This window comes from Cetorhinus maximus, chromosome 14 (genome assembly GCF_964194155.1).
Source record: "Cetorhinus maximus chromosome 14, sCetMax3.hap1.1, whole genome shotgun sequence".
NCBI lineage: Eukaryota > Metazoa > Chordata > Chondrichthyes > Lamniformes > Cetorhinidae > Cetorhinus > Cetorhinus maximus.
Window position 1 is genome coordinate 72,987,046 of NC_135892.1, and position 17,911 is coordinate 73,004,956.

Here is a 17,911-nt window from a genome sequence, read left to right on the forward strand (position 1 = left end):
TGTTGACCATCACTTTCGTGCTGGGAAGGACAAACTCTGTGCAAAACCCTGTGCCAAGTTAGTGCTGGATTCCTCCATGTTCCTTGACATTGACTGCAGGATTTCTAGCAGGCCTGACAATGCACCAAGCATTTCCTTATGCATTCCTATCAGCATTCTTCTGTGGGCTGCCCCATCAAAGTGCTCATTTGAGTCCTCTGCAGCAGAAGCCGTGTGTGACCTTGCTCTCCGATGAGCTGGCACCGGCACTATCCTTGCACCCTGCTCTGGTTGCAGTGCACAAGTGCCTGGTGTCTCACCACATAGAGTTCCTGCCTTGAATCTATCATCTAGGTTACATTCAGGCCTGGATTTTCGCCCCTGAGGTGGGTAGTGCGAGTTAGGAAATTTCCCGGCTTGCCACACCCGCCTCAGGAGAAACTCCCCCAGATGGCGTGATCTTCATTCTGGGCAGGCGGGTGTGGGATAGAGTTCAACCTGCTACACCCAGACACAGACTGGAGGTTGCCACAGAGGCTATGGATTACTAAGACAGGCTGTTTAAAAGGCCCATCTAGGTTCTTCATCCCAGTTGTTTCGGTAAATTTTTGGCTCTCTAGCCCTCACCCCTCACACACCTTTAGCCACCTACCCACTCCTCATGCCACTTCCATGACCCCATGCTAACTTAAAGCCAATTCATACTCCTCCCCATGTCCCTTATAGCCACCTTACAGCTCCCATGCCAACTTAATATCAATGCATGCCAACCCACCCACCCCATGTCCCTTATAACCCCATTACAACTCAATGCCATCTTATGCCAACCTACCCACCACCCTTGGCCCTTACACCCTCCATGCCAAATCACCCAGTATCCCAAACCTCGGGAGCCTTGCTTAGATGAAATAAAATAAAGATCTAAATATCTATTACAGTCTTCACTATATTTTTAAAAAACTCCCATTCATGAAAGCCCATTCAAAACTTTTAAATTTCAAGTGCTTAATCCCGTATAAAAACAAATTTCTATTCATAACTCTTTATCAAAGACCTTCTAATCCTCTAATAACCTCTTTGAGCTGTCAAACTGTGAATTTAGGAACCCCTGCTGAGCTAATTATAGCTTGTAGAAAACAGTCAAGCATTCATAATTACATCATGACAACCCTTGGGGAAATTCAACATCTGGGTCCCACCTGCCTTTTTCAAAGATCCACAGAGCCTCCATGACTGTGAAAATCCAGGCCTCAGTGTCAGTATCTGAACTTTTGGGTGCAAGTGTGAAATCAAGAGACGGTATCCTTTCTTGGTGTTCCTCCACTGGCTGGTCATGATGCACCTGTTGGGTATCTGAAAGGAAAAGGGCACAAGGGTAAGGTTGTGATGTGGGGAGTCAGGGACTGGGGTGGTGGTGGTGCTGGAAAGTAAGAGCTACAAGTTTACACTACATGCAGCTTATAAATCAGAAGAGAGTGTGGATGAGGGAGAAGTGCGAATTCAGGCATACGATTAGGTAGCATCATTTTCTGTGGATTTAACTTTTCTCTTTGCCATGGCGTCAACAGTGGGCATCCTGATAATGGCCCATGCCATCTCCTCCACAGGGCTTAGAACATGCCAATATACCTCCTTCCTCCACCCCTTCCTTGCGCCACTCCCCCACCCAAGTTAGCTCCTGCTATCTCAAGTTTTGCGTCACCTTGCCCTGCAAGAGAGGGAAGTGTGTCAGTGAGTATGCTGCAATCTGTTTGGCTGAAATGGCTGTCATGATTGAGTAGCTGGCAGTGCGTACAAGATGTGATGTGTGGGTGTGAGGCTTGAAGTGCTAAGTGTGGTAAGGTGAAGCATATAAACGACATGTATGAGTTATGATTGATTGAGATTGTTGGTAGGTGAGTGAAGTGGCTGTGGTGAATTGAGCAGTGTGTGAGGCGAGTGGTACAGTTTATAGGATGTGACATTTGTTGAAACTCACCAAGGCTCCTTCGGCAGCACCTTCCAAACCCATAACTGCTACCATCTAGAAGGATAAGGGCAGCAGACGCATGGGAACACCACGACCTGGCAGTTCCCCTCCAAGCCACTCACCACCCTGACTCGGAAATATATCGCCGTTCCTTTACTGTTGCTGGGTCAAAATCCTGGAACGCCCTCCCTAACAGCACTGTGGGTGTACCTACAGCACGAGGACTGCAACAGTTCAAGAAGGCAGCTCACCACCACCTTTTCAAGGGTAATTAGGGATGGGCAACAAATGCTGGCCTAGCCAGCCACGCCCACATCCCATAAATATTATTTTAAAAATTGAAGATGCATTCACTGACCTTGATCACTTGTGTGCATTCATTGAACTTCTTAGGGCACTGCACTAGGACCTCGGAGCATGACGCCTGGCATTGACCTACACAGCTACCTACTCCCATTACCTTCTGAACAAGTGTCTGGAGGGTGTCCTGCCCCCTGTGGATACAGGACATCTCTCCTCCTCTCCAAATGCTCCACCAAGACCTCCAGTGCAGAATCTGAAGACCTTGGGGCTAGATCTCTCTCATGCAGTGCCATTCTTCACCTTTGCCCAGGTCAGATTCACTTTCTGCAAAACTAACAGCAGCTGCTCCAGTCCTAATGCAGCTTTCCTTTTAGAGGTGCAGACAAGCTTTAAGTGGGACCAAGAGGTCACAATTTTCTGTCTCCTGCTGACGCATCTAGGCAATGAATCTTGTGGTTAGCACTGGTTGCACGGAAGAATCATGCAGATGAGCAAGCAGCACAAAGTTGGCATGCTACTTGCATTACAATGAATGGGCTTGGGCTAATTGCCCATTGCAATCCCCATACCCAATTTAGTCTCCTGCATGTTTTATTGATACTGCTGTTGGCTCAAGTTTATATATTTTACAAAAAAAAATCTGCTCATGTCAGTTTGAAAGTATAAAATGCCTTTAGAACTGAGAAATTAACAGTAGAACGGGGTAGTATATTTGGATGCAGTCAGTAGCATTGGAGGCGTGACTAATTAGATAACTGATGGAAGAGCAGAGATTCTCCAAGTTTAAAAATGATGCTCAAAACTTGCAGGAGCCTAGACTGGAGCTCGGAAAGAGATGTGTCATTTAACTATATCAAATGGAGCACATTCTTATTAGCACAGTTGTAACTGCTGCTCTGCTTTATTCACTCAGCAGTGTCATATTTAAATTGTGACTTTCCTTCACGACTTCAGTCCCATCTCCTGCTGCTCATTGTCTTCAAGTTACAGTTTTTCTTTATTACTTAAAACTCAAATTAGGGACTGCTCACACTACTTTTATTTCCTTCACAATCTCTGGTATACCTTATATTAAATTTTAAATGAGGATCTCTAGTTTGAATAAATGTCCTTTTCTGACTCTTTGATACAATTTAAAATGTCAAGAATAAATTTCAATTTAACGCGTACAACATAATGGCACAGAATTGCAAATATTTTATCACCAAAGTCAAAAAAATGAAGCGGATATTCTGTCAGATATTGAAAGTAACTGTTATTTCCTTTAATTTGTCTGCATCTTTTCTTACCAGATTAGTATCACCAGCTGATGCACTAGATCTTGGAATGTATTCATACCCTGGATTTTCTTTTTCAAAATGCTAATATTTTATGGGAACTGATGAGTCTGTCTGTTAGAGAGAAACATTGAATTCACTATTCGTTTTGATCCTTCCCTCCCAGAAAATACATGACCCTGTTAATAAAAACAAGTACGCAAAAGCTACAACTTCAAAAAAAGTCCTTTAATTTTCTCCAAAATGTAGTTTTTGTGTAGATTAAATATTTAATTTTCAATCATCTTGCATGTTTGATGGTTGACATCCAATTATCTCCAGCACCAAACCAATTAAGACAGATTATATCCGCCCAGGGTTTTGGGACAGTTTAACTCACTTAAAAACTTAATGCACAAAGACAGCATAAATAAATTTTTTCAGTTTGTTAGAAATTCCAATAAAGCCCTTTAGAGTAAGAATGAACACCACCAGAACTTTTATACTGAACAAGGAAAGAACAAACAGCTATCATTCAACCATACTAAGCCTTTAATGTGGGCAGTGGATGTAATTGTCATCTTGGCAACAAGTGGAAAATTGGCAGTTGTGAATTAACTTCCCATCATACAATCTGCTGAATTTTTGTTTCTATTGGTCTGAACTGGGCCTCTCCTGCTTCAGATTCCCACCCACCCCGGTGACTGCACTGCCCCCAACATATCCCTTACTTAGTGCTGGGAGGGGTTCCCTCTGGTCTCTGGAGGCTGATTTCAAATGGCTTGATTTTAATTGCTGGGCAGCTGCTTCCTATTGACTTCTTGGCTGTTTTGATCAGGAAGTGGGCAAGCAGCATGCCAATGAGGCCTGGCTGTTAAAATGTTTTATATTCCTTTTTATTTTTCCACTAAAATTAATGAAGAGAAGAAAATGTAGTGTATAATAGTTATGGGGAAGGCTATAGCCAAGAATATCCAATCCTTGCACCTAAGAAATAAAGGACATATGACAACCAGGGGTATGGGGTCCTGGTAGGCATGGGGTCAGTTTGGGCAGGGGTGGATGCACAGTCAAACTTACAAAGGGAACAAGATAACTGAATTAAATAAATATTCTCATTCATTAGAAACAATGAAAAATCAGAGGCTCCAGTTCATGCTAAAATATAAGGATGCTGCGACCTTCAAAAATGCATCAGCAACACCCAACTTTTTTTCTATTATTTGTTCATGGAATGCGGGTGTCACTGGCCAGTATTTATTACCCATCCCTGGAGTCACATGTAGGCCAGACCAGGTAAGGACAGCAGATTTCCTTCCTGAAAGGACATTAGTGAACCAGATGGCTTTTTATGACGATCAACAACGGTTTTAATTCCAGGTTTTTACTGAATTCAAATTCCACCATCTGCTGTGGTGGGATTCAATCCCAGGTCCCTAGAACATTACCCTGGGTCTCTGGATTGCTAGTCCAGCAACTATACCACTACACCATCTCCTCCCCCAAACTTAACCCATGCTTGTTAGCTAGAGGAGTCCATAGCAGCTCTGCCTGGCATCCCACCAGACCCAGCAAGGTCAAAAACAAAAGTTATTTTTCTCACATCTTTGGCTCAAAAAGGAGCCAGTTAGCTTCCAAAGAAAGGAATTGGCTCCTTCCAGGATCAATTACCTTGGACTAGACGAGGTTTGAAACTTCCAGGAGGCATCAAAGGGAACTCAATAACTGACATGACTACTGATGAGGTATTTTAGGGGCATTAAGGGTGAAATTTCCCACAGGACACCCAGGGACTCCCCCTAATAAACTCCCTTGATATAAAGTGGATGGGTCAAAGATGGGTCGAAGTTTCATCTGCGCTCTTCTCAGGGCCAGGTTACCTGAACTCAGTGTCACCAGGTTGTGCCCTAAGTTCCAAGCTCTCCCCAAATGGAATGCAGCTTTCCTCCTTCTCTAGTTCAGGAATTTCAGGGCCTAATTTTTTTAACCTATTTTTAGCCCTAACAGTAGAACAAACCTCACAAATTAAAATAAGCCATAAAGGTTTCAGTATTTATGCACTGACTATTTTTGAAGCACTGACTCCAAATTAGCCACAAGATATTCAACTAGTTTTAAGGTTTATTTGTCCAATCATTTTTCTCACTCTATCTATCTACATTCAATTTCAGACTAGAGAGTGGAGGTTAGGAACATTGATGGAACAATAAACTCTAACAAATATTATTTCCCAGTGCCCTGAATCTCAGAGATCAAAATATTAGTCCTCATTAAGTTCATCTTTGCACCCTGCCACAAAGTGTTCATTTAGAAATCCCTGGTTCTGCCCTGCTAACTGTAGCACACTCCACACAAAACCTTCTGTGACTATAGAAAAGTAGAGCTGTTTACACAAATGAATATGCCATTGCTGCTTTGTGTTTTAATCAGGATGCAGTAACGTTCTATCAGTGGGCACCTGGTAGAGTGGAACATTTTAATAAAATGTCACAGTGTTGGGGATGAGAAGGGGGTGTTGGCAGGTTACAATACTAGCACCAACGATAAAAGATCTGACATTGATTCTCATTTTTTCTAGCTAGATCTAGCACCTCTTTGTGGTTACTTTGTGAGGGTATCAGTTCATCTTTTATTTTGTTTTTCACTTCATCTCATCACCTTGGCCCATACCATTGAGATTGAGAGATACCCCTCATCACCAAGGCTGCCCCGAAAAGACTTGCAATGTGGCCTAAAAATGATACCATCCCCTGCCTTTTTATCCTTCCTCTAATGTGGGTGGCACTTGGTCTGTCAGTAGTTAAGGTCAGCAGTTCAAGTGGGAAGGGAACTGTAAACTCCTCTCCCTGCAACATAACATTAGAGCTCTAAAGTGTTTTACTGCTATCTCAAAGCATAATAGTAGCATTGTGGTGCTATGTAGATTGTAGTGATAGCAAAGCTGTCACTATCAGAGTTTTGAACAAAATCTGGCCACAATTAGTGCATCTGCAAACATGCAAATCAGTAAATCCCAATATTGGCTGTTTAGAGGTCCCATTGTCATGACACTATCAAAGCAAAACTTAAAACCCAATGATTTCAATTTTGTTGAGCTCTGCATTTCCAAAAAAAAATACACATTCTACAAACTCAAGCATGTAAAAGTGGAAGCTTGTTTAATATTGCTCTACCATCATCCTGAAAGGCATAATTAGAGTACACATTGGAACTGATTAAAGTTACAGAATCATTGTCTCCTTTTGCATTAACAATATATACAATATAAAATAAATACATTTACACAAATGGACATTTGTCAGAGCACACAGTATGATACACGTCACAAAAATATACAGTTGATTGTTTACAGATGTGAAGCACAAAGCTTGCCTAGACCTACAGACATGGTTTTTCACTACAGGTTAAACTTCAACTCCTGGTATTTGTAGCTTTTTTGAAACTTTTTTTTCTGCTTTTAAACTTTGCATGTAAGACTGCCATAAATTGTTTGTAGGCAGGTAAACACAGATGCATAAATAATTTAAATACAACCACCAACACCCAACATTCTGTTCTATATAAGAAAAATAGCTGTTTATAATTTTTTTCATATCATTTTGAAACTTGTCTTTTTTTAAAATGCAAATAGTGGAATAAATATTTGTTCTGATTGAAATGCAAGTGCAACTGTTGAGGAGTCACACAATCATATTGCCATAATTAAGCAGGAAAAAAGATAATTGTAAAGAAAAAAAAAGGAAAAAATAGATACAGCTTAAAACATAGAACCTTCATTTTAACTATCTCATTTTGCTGCTCTGCGTACTGGTAAATGAGACTTTGCTGCAGGTTCTAACCATAAGCATGCGCAAAATAAATCTTAAATCCTTCCCTTGCACTCCACAGAGCTAAGCTCCTGTTACTCAAAATCAGCACCTTACTCCCAGGAGTTGGATTTTTTTTTAAGGGTCGTGCCAGTTTCTTAGTTCCCTATTACAGCTATAAACTTCAAGTTATTGACCACCTGAATGAGCTGCTAATGATGAATAAAGTCTAGAATCACAGTACAGTCAATTCTCTACTGAGAAACCACAATCTACTATATAGTCTCGTACGGCTAATGATACACAGTATTTATAGCACAAGGTTGATGCATACCATCAACCTTTTTGTCTTTTTCTTTTTTTTGTTCAAAGCACACAATGTAGCAGTAGTTTGGGAAACTTGTCTGCACCAAAAACTTGCAACGACACAAAGCTGGTTTTAACAACCGTTTGAGATGTTTGAACATAGCTATATTTACAGCATTTAAAAATTAGACATTTACCTATTGTTTGGAAATATTCAAATTCTTTTCTAAGATATACATTGTTATTCTACAATAAACTGTTACACAAAATATCCCTTTTTAAATTAATGATTTAAATGTGTATTGTCGGAAGAGATATTTGTTTTGATTCTTAAACTATTTGTTCTTATTATTAATAGGAGCAATCTTATCACCAGTAAGGAATAGAATACACTATCTCCTGAGGAATTTTACATCCATTACTGTCTCTAATTCTACCCTGTGTCTAATGCGTACAATCACAAGAATCTAACACCACAATAAGAACAAGACAACAGTCTTTGAATTCAACTAAAATTAGAAGAACACAGCAAACATGAAACATTGCAAGCTGAACTACAACATTTTTTTTTGTTTCCAATACATGACCTCAGGTTAGGCTCACAATCTTTGATTACATAAGTGTACACAGAAGAGGATGTCACATGGTACAACAGGGAGCAGCTACTAATACTGACATTTGAGTACTTGGTACAGGTTAGCGCCTTCATTTGTTTTAAAATGTAGCAAATGTAGCCTTTAAGGGGGAGGAAAAACATCTGATTAGTTGCTAAACCAAATTTACACCTTAACAGTCATGTTTTGAATGGTTAATAAATATGCTTGTAAAGTACATTATTTTACATTAGTACCATATTTCCAAAGTATGCTGGGGCAAGCTAGTGTATAACTTTGTTGCATTGGATTCAATTGTCAGATCAACTAGCCTATCAATAAAGGTGTAATCTAATTGCAATAATGAACTTGAAGCTATGTATTACCTTGTGTTAAAGAAGTTGAGGATTTTGACTGAACTGGCACTCAACATAAATTGCATCCATAAAAAGTATGCACCTTCTCATTCACTATTGCTTAAGATAAATTCACAGATTAATAAAATGGCTGTAGTGGTAAAGCTGGTACAAAAAACCCATAAACAACATCAACAACAAAGGTTTTAAAAAAAGTTTTGTTTGTTCTTCATAACTGTCCATCATTTTTCCAGCCAGCAAATAAATGCAGTATTTTCAGTATTGCGTGACTGAGTAAAGCTTACTATTCCCTGAAATAGACATAGTTCCTAACCTAAGAAATATCTGGAAGACTTGAAAACAATTAAGGAATTAAATGGCTGTAACTGATCTAAGGTGGAAAAAATGCAATGAGAAGAAGCAGCCAATGCAACGCTGCTCCGTTGCCTAATTACAGACTGTTCATATGGAACCTAATACTGCATTCAGTCAATGCGCTGTACTGTTAGGTAAAACAGTTGTCAGTCTGAATCCTTTGTTGATGGGGATATTTCTCTTATTGTTAGTTCAGTGGCATCCATATTATGGATTCCCATCCTTTGGCAGGGCTGGCTTCCTTCTCTCTCTTCATTTAGAGACCTCATTAAAAAGTTCAACAGCAAAATCTGCATGAAAAAATCCTAGAAGAATGAGAAGTTGAAAGCTGCTTCACAGTCATACTGCTAAATATCAGTGCAGTTTTTTTTTCAATTAAACACTACAGTTAACTTTTGTCTGGTTCAATTCCTATGTTTCTTCCCTTTGCTGTGGCCTAACCCATTCTGTGTATTTTCATGGGAAGGCCTAGGTTCCTCTAGTCAGACCTTGGCCTCCAGCATTTCCAAGAATAGTTTGTGCATGGGAACTTTGCCTTCCAGTTTGATGTTGTAGAAATGCTGCACAGCTTTGGTAGATGTCTGCCGGAGAAGAGGGAGAGTCATCAGTAGCTTACCAGCACGGCGTGGGTCTTCCCCATGCTGCCCAGCTTCATAGTCCTGCAGGGCCTCATGCAAGACATCTTGCAGCTTCTGAACGGCCTCAACATCTTCTATGTGCATTGAGTCTACAAGACAACATAAAAGCTCTGTTAACACCACTATAATTAAAGCAAGGGAAGTGTATGCATGTATGATGGTATTTTAAAATGTTTTACTTATGGTTCAAGCTTAAGCACACTTGAAATGTTGATCAGCTGAAACTTGCATTCAGCTGCAAGTTTAAACAGAACATTTCCAATCTTCAAATAAAGGAACACTATAGGCAGAATTTTATGGGCCGGGCCAGGCCGGGAAACGTGGCGAGCCGTTCAAAATTCTATTAACTTCGGCAGAACTGGAAAATTCCGCGGGCAAGAGGGGCTGTAAAATTCCGTTCTATATGACTTTCACTTAAACATTTCTCAAATATCTAGATTGTGTTCCATGGGTTTTAACTGCCTACCACATGCCTTTGTTGGATTTTCATAAAATAAGCAAAGCATTTACGAATGTGTTTTTTGTCATTTATGTTCTGTTAATTGTCCTCTATCTACTTTCCTCTACCAATGATATGATGAAACTTCCAGCAAAGCTCCAAATAGAAAACTACGACAGCTAACAGGACCAAAACTGTAATTTATACTCAATGCGTATTTCACAGTAAAAAGTCCAAATAAATTTAACATAATGATTGAAGAGGTGATGGTGGTCATCCTGTGGAATTCTCTACCACAGAAGGCTGTGCAGGCTGGGTCACTGAGTATATTCAAGAAGGAAATTGATAATTTTTTGGATATTAGGGGCATCAAGGCATATGGAGAGAAAGCGGGATTATGGCATTGAGATGGAGGATCAGCCATGATCTTATTGAATGACGGAGCAGGCTCAAAGAGCCAAATGGCCTACTCCTGCTCCTAGTTTCTATGTGAAAAGAACACCCTAAATGGAACAGTTTTCAGTGAAGTGGTGCAAAACTGGCTTTTTAATCTGAACATCAAGGGTACCTCCATTTGTATTAATGCTTTGCTTTATTATTTCTCCTGCAATGGGTAATTAAGTTTTGTATTAGTTTCCAATTTATTAAACATTTTATTTATTTTGGGAAGGCTACTTTTCCCATTTATTTATATATGTGCTTCTGCTCATTTTAGAGAGCACATTTCACAGCAGAATGAATCACCCATGCAAATGCAGCAAAAAGGCCTGGAGTTGCAAGTTTTACTGTTAATAAAACTAGGGGTATTTTCTATAGCCTGTAGTTTATAAAATATTAAGATCGGAATGCTTAATCTTCTTGCAATATTTTCTTTCAAATTGCCACCATGTGTCAGTGTATTTGCAGCGTTCCAGGATAGGCTAAACCTTAGCTTTATAGTTCCCGACTTGCTAAAATCCAGAGAAACTCAAGTCTTAACTACTATCACTCAGCTACAGTGTGACCTTATTCTGAAGCAGCTTCATTTGATGGCACGTAAACAACATTTTAGTCTGTCATGCAAAATAGACAATGTGCAAACATACATCATATTCAGACAAAATCAAATCGGAAGCAGGGAGAAAGTTTCCAAACCGATTTAGTAAAGCAGGAAAAAAAATAGTGCATTAGTTGTCTGAAATTGCTGAGCTCAGAAATGTCATTGACAGCTGATGGGCTACTGCTCCCAACTTACTCTGGTTCCCTTGTCAAAGCAGTAAAGTGCCAACAACAGTTGCTGAGACAAATAAAAAAAAAGTGCAACTTTTTGTTGAAACAATTTCCCTCCCATCAATCTGGGAATTTGCACATCAATATATGAGATGAACTGTTAATTACAAAATCAATTAAAAAATAATTTTCAAAACAGTCACGCTTTGGTTCTCTGGGGTACAATTTGGCAGAAGGTTCATCTCGGACCCACCAAATCAAGAGCTGTCATCCGAAAATAAGCAAAAGCAATCTGGTTTTTCATTTTTCAGCGTGGCTGAACCCAGCCTGAGATTGATCAGCACATATGGCCTCAGAAAGCAAACTGTCAATACCTTGAATGCTGTAGAATTTGAACAAATGGCTGTCCTCCCATTCAGCTACTCATTGCATTCCATTTAACAGATTTTATTGACAGTTTCCTTCTTGTAATTAAAGAGAAAACTACTGGCCGGCAACCAAGATAAAGTTCAAAGATTAGGTCAAAACAAAAGAAGGCAGGGGGAAATAGAGGGACATTGCGTGATTGTCAACGGTACACAACATCAGAGCTGTTATTGACACACAGGTAGCTAACGATCAGCATGTTATTAAAGAGTGATCTATCATGAACTTTATGCAAATGTTAAAGTGCCTAAAGACCACGATAAAGCATTGGGGAGAAAGGAAAGAACAACAAAGCACAAACGATTTTATTCATGATTCATTCCCAACTGCTTCTGCACTTTAAATTCAAATCTGGATAATGTACGTGCTGGAATAATTAACCTCTTTTGTGCTGGTAAAGAGCATATGCATTCAGGAAAAATAAATCTGCCTTTCAGATTTTTATGACAATATACTGATTATGTTGAAAGCCAAACTTCAGCTTATTGAGAACAGATTTTACTTTCAAAAGCATTTTCTTAAACACGATTGAAGCAGTACAATATGTCTGACTTTAAAGTAGCAGCATAATTAAGTTTGCAATTTTAAATGATTTTATGTAGAACTGTAATTGGCAACATCAATTTCTCACACACGTTGTCAATTGTTTTTGCCCAATAATAAATACTTTATAATAACAATAACAGAAAGTGCTGGAAATACTCAGCACATCTGGCAACATCTGTGGAGAGAGAAACAAGAGTTGCCGTTTCAATTCCAATACGACTCTTCTTCAGATCTGAAGCTCTTCAGTTACAAAGAAGAATTCAACTCAAAATCTGTTTCTCTCTCAACAGATTCTACCAGACCTGCTGAGCTTTTCCAGCACTTTGTTTTTAATTTCAGATTTCCAGCATCAGCTTTGATTTGATTTTTATAAATACTTTAGTTTATTTTATAACATGAATAGAGGCAATTAATGGGCTTGAGACAACATATTTGGTTTTTCATTACAAAGTAAGTATATATTTAAACCAAAATAAAGCACTCTTCCAATTTCATAGGAGAGTTTGTCAACACAGAAGGGGTTAAAAGGTTTTGGGGAGGGGATGGGAGAGATAATAACTTATTGAAACAGTGCCTAGTCAAGCAAATCTGCCAACCTGAATTAGCAAGCGCTATAGCTTTGAGGGTGACAAACTCTTCTTTCTCCAGCTTCATGCTCTTGTATTTCTTTACCAGCTGCAGTATAGCGTTATTCAGATCAAGAAGCCCAGCTAGCTTTGACTGGTCTTCATCCATGATGTAGTCTTCAGCATATACCAGCTCATCCTCAAAAGACAGTGACCTGTACACAATTCCCAAGATCAGAATCTCCATCCAGGCACTCTGGAGGAGGCTCATCTGATCAGCCAGAGATAATGTGGAGAATCCTAGAAAGTAAAGAAGGATGTAACAGTGTTACCACGCCACACACTATGGAAACATATAGCTAAGAGGACATACAGCTATGAGGAATATCAAATTGCTTTCAATTTGCTATTAAAACCCCTTCTTGCCCATCAAAATACAACTTGAATCAAGCCACCGTAGATCCACAAAAACAAATAACTTATTCAGTCTCGATATTGTGAGGGGTTTTATTTTGGGTAGCGGGGGTGAGGGGAGAAATTCTGAGTTAATCAAAGAAAATAATTCAGATGTGTGTGGAGGGAGAAGTTAAATGAGCAGGGATTGCCATTTCTTTGATTAAATGCTATAAATCATGGTTCGGCTCTAAGGAAACTTTATAGGTTTTACTACAATCTCATTTTGCAGCATGACAAACATTTCAAATTTATTTTTGTTCTGTCAGTGTTATCACATATTTAATATCACATTAATATCATGGAATTTTAATATATATTGCTCGACTATACTGCTCTGATTAATTGTTTGATGATGCAAACACAGTGCTAGGTACTACTTATATTCTAGCAAGGCAGAGGTCACTGTTGGGCTGCCCCCTACTACTGTGGTGAAGTAGAAGCATTCCTTTTGACTGAATTTGATTCCATTCACCCTGTTGCAGACTGGAAGTATTGGCTGCTGAAAAGCACTCAGATTAACCAAGTGGCATAAATGAATGTGGTGATATCACTGTTTGCCCTATATATGATTCAACTGAAACAGGCAGAAATTCTGATGCAATTTAAGAATTTAGGTGGGTATGGAATCTAAAGTTAACATTTAGACACAATGGTTTTGCAAGAGAAGTCTCGAAAGTTCAAGATGCAGTGTAAATGGGGCTACATATGATTGAAATCATAATTTATATTTTATTTCGCCCTGCAAATTTGTCTTATTCTTTTCGATGGTATTATATATATGAATGACATTGCTTTTACAGTTGGTGCGACAAAGGTGACACAGGTGTGATAACGGAAAAGCAAATACTATTTTATCAGGGGAGGGGGAATTTTAAAGCATCTGTTCAAGCAAGGCTGTCACACTGAAGGCTTCGCTACATGAATCAGTTTGCTTTATTCCTGTCTAACTAGAACACTAATGGCAAACAGCTCATTATATGTCTTTCAGGCTATTGTTTATACCAACTACAGTACTAATTTATTATCTCCTCACTGTTAAGATCTACAATCTTATTAACAGGACAAGAATGGTTTACGGCTTTTGAGGTGGTTTTTCTGGCCTGCCAATGACATGCAATGGAATGCCCGTTGGCAGAGCAGACCAAAAGCACTTAATAAAATCATCAAAGGGGATTAACCAAGCTTTCAATGTGAGTGTGTGTGTGTGCTCACACACATTTGAAGGGAGTGGGTAAAGGGAGGGCAGGTAACAAATCATTGTAACAACTGTCAACAGCCTTAGTCATCACCAGACCATTGAACATACCTGTTCATCTTTTTCAACAACACCATTTCTGAAAAGTTAGGATTGACCAGTTTTCATATAATAGGGGCTACCATAGATGGTAGCACACAAGTTGACCCAACATATAAGATAAAGGCATTTCTTCAGCCCCAAATATCATGCTTTTGTATACACTCAGCAAATAAGTTGCCCATCTCCACCCCTCTTTTCAGTCATGACATGACACACTCACATTAGTTGTCAGCCTCAAACTTTTCACCCCACAAATGGATGTTTTATTTACAGGTACCTTATAACTGGCACACAAGGGATCAAGCAGGCAATATGGGTTGTGTAATGAAGATGACTGGGAGTTTAAGACATGCCCACACAGAGCAGACCCTGCATGATAAACAGCAAAAATGGCAACTACCCACACCTACGCCAGTGGTTCGCTTTTATACTGGGTGTATAAGTCGACACCCATTTTTGGAGGGATTCATCGAGGCTTCAAAGGTTGATTTATATACCGACATCTATGGTAAATTGGATAGTCCTTGAAAACTACTCAGTGATCGCATTGTGCAATTAACCCAGACCCACTGATTGCGATGTAGGCAGCATGCCAACTTTGTGTTGCCTAGACATTTCAATGATTTCAGTGACCAGCTAGTGCAAACCGCTAAACACATCAGCAAAGGGGCTAATATCGTGAGTGCCTCACATAACTTAAGGATAGTTAGCAGTGCTGAAAGATAGCCTGCACAGCGTGAAAGGGCAGTGCAATATGACTGGAGCAAGTTTGGCTAGTTACACTGGAAGTGAAATTGATCTGTGAAATGTTGAATAATGGCACAACACGAGAGACAATAGGCTTCAATGGTTTTGAACACTGTACCAGAGGCTTGAGTGGAGGAGATGGAAGGCAGGAGAGATATCCTGTGGCCATAGATTGCCAGGAGGCCCTCCAAACACATGCTCAGAAGGCAGTGGGAGCAGCGTTCAGCCAGAGAATCTGGACATAATACCACAAGAAGTTCAATGACCTCACACAAGTGGTCAAGGTCAGTGAATGCATTTCTAAATGGCATATCCTACTAACTAAACTATGAGCCTCAGACACTGTCCATTTCACCACACCCCATCAGTACCTACCAACAATCTCTCTTTATTGGGACTCATACCTGACAGTCATATGTTTCACATCACACACACACTTAGCACCACTGCAAGCCTCACAGCCACATCTCATAGGCTGCACAGAGTGCCAGCTATTCAACCATGACAACCACATCAGCCAAACAGATTGCACAACCCTCACTGACACACTTCCCTCTCTCTTGTAGGAATAGGCGATGTACAACCAGAAGCAGCAGGGGCTAAGTGAAGGGGGACAGACATGTCTGCATATTTTACCTGCCATAAAAGAGGCGATATTAGCTATTATTGGGTAGCCATTGCTTCATCTCTGACCAGCTGAGGGACTGAAACCATTGGAGATGACAGGATCACAATACTTATCCTCCTTTAAAAATCCCACTTTCCCCTTATCATATGTTCTCTTCTGATTTACAAATGGTAGATGGTGTAAACATGCACCCCCTACTTGGCCCTCCCCCATTCCTCACACAACTATCTTAACCTTTTGCTTTTCTCCTTTAAGATACACATCAAATGCAATATAGCCAAAACAGTAATCTTGAAACTACACTGTCACTCCATTTCACACTTGCAGCCAGCAGCTCAGATAGTGGCACTGCATGCAAATTGGAGGATAACAGGGACAGGAACTGCACATGGCAAAACACCAGGACTGAGTGGCCTGCAGCCATGGGAGGGGGCAAGGATAGCACTTGTACCAGCTTGCTGCAGAGCGAGGTTGCACATGGGTTCCACTGCAGAGGACTCCGGTGAGGACTTTGATGAGGCAGCGTAGAGAAACCTTGTAAACTCAGACTGCTGCAATCTTGTTTGTGGATTGCAGTGGAAAAGGGGGCTTGCAGGATGTCATAGCAGTGCAGCAATCTGTCCTCCAATAGACTACTAGAATTATTGAGGTGGTGCCAAGGAGGACTGATGGGGTTCCATTGAGCACAAACCTGCTATCCTCTTTCAGGAAGATAGCATTCATCCTCCTAACACTGCCAGTGTCGTTGCTGTTGCCTGTCAGTCAGTCAGTCAGCCAGCCTCGGTTTCTGCCGCTCATGCTGAGATAGTACAATCTAGAGCAAGGCCTTTTAGGGCCAGAGCTGTTCGAGATCATCCTCCAAAGCCACCTGCAGTCTCCTCCACTGCAAGTCAGCAGCCTTCCATCAGCCACACTGCAGCCACTGGGGTAGTATTACATAGGAGCACTAGGGCGGGTAAAGGCACACAAAAGAAAGGCACTAAATGATTCCACAAGGCTGATTGGTAGACTTTTGTATGAAATATGGCAGGATTTCATCATAATTGAGTCTGGAATGTTTATTTTGTGGTAACTTTTATTTTTTGCATTGTGGTCAAATAGACACTGTGATAGTCAGAGACAGGGAAGATAAGGGGTGGAATCCTATGCCTTCCCTTGCGGATGGCCTTCCTGTCCCACCGCCGATTGAGGTCCTTAAATGGTCAATTAATGCCCACTTAAGGGCCTCATCCTGCCACAGCTGGTATTAACCCAGCCCAGGCAGGAGTCTCGCCATGTGGGGAGCAAGGGAAGCAAACCATGGCATATTAGATTGCTGGCTCCTGGCAGGGGGGTGGGGGGTTCCTTCTTCATCAGTTTTATCAAGGGACCTGGGATGGGGAAGGACTGGACCCATCGAAAGCCATCCCCGCTCTTGCTGCCAACCCCTATCTCCACCCCTCCTTGTGACCCCTACCTGGTAACTCCCTTCCCGCTATCACTACCTTGTGCCTGAGTGCATCCTCGATCCAAGCTCTCGGGTGGGTGCAATACTGGCAGCAGCCACTGCCTCCCCAGTGGCACTGCTGCGTACAGAAGAGATGCTGGCCTCTGAATGGCCCGCGGCTCTTGGGGGCCATGACTTCCGCTCCCGGGGTCCTTGATCCTATTAAGTGCCTGAGTGGCACAAGATGTGATGGGCCATCCAGAAAAGAGGCAAGGCAGGGATCTCACCAACTTTCTAGCCTGCGGCTGAGACCCCCGTTGCATCCACAAGATTCAGCCCAAAGTATGGGAATGTTGGTCAATGGGAAATTGGGTTACAGCTACTGGTATCACACTCAGCCAAATTCTCCATGGGCAGCCTTGCCAGAAGAGAGTTGACTAGGTTGCCTCCTCCCTCCTGCTTCTTCACGATCCTGCTCCTCAGTTACTCATCAAATATCTGGTGGCATGGACTTTCTCCTCATTGTGGCAAGATTGTATAGCAGGCAGTGACCACCACGCATCTTGATAAATGCTCTGCTGAGTAGTACA

General features: G+C 40.9%; 1 protein-coding gene across 6 annotated transcripts in view; it reads right to left on the reverse strand.

Moving 5' to 3' along the window:
• Positions 1 to 6,648: 6,648 nt before the first annotated feature.
• Positions 6,649 to 17,911, reverse strand: part of esrrga (estrogen-related receptor gamma a) — a 268,041-nt gene continuing 256,778 nt past the window's right edge. For 4 of the 6 annotated variants that reach the window (XM_078557074.1, XM_078557073.1, XM_078557075.1 and 1 more), the window contains 3 exons: positions 12,798 to 13,067; positions 9,560 to 9,670; positions 6,649 to 8,354 (listed from right to left, as the gene is read on the reverse strand). In XM_078557074.1, the coding sequence (XP_078413200.1) occupies positions 8,125 to 8,354; positions 9,560 to 9,670; positions 12,798 to 13,067 (611 nt within the window). In that variant the 3' untranslated portion in view covers positions 6,649 to 8,124. Of the gene's footprint in view, positions 8,355 to 9,132; positions 9,671 to 12,797; positions 13,068 to 17,911 lie in introns of those variants that run through there. The other 2 variants (XM_078557077.1, XM_078557076.1) reach the window with 1 other exon arrangement.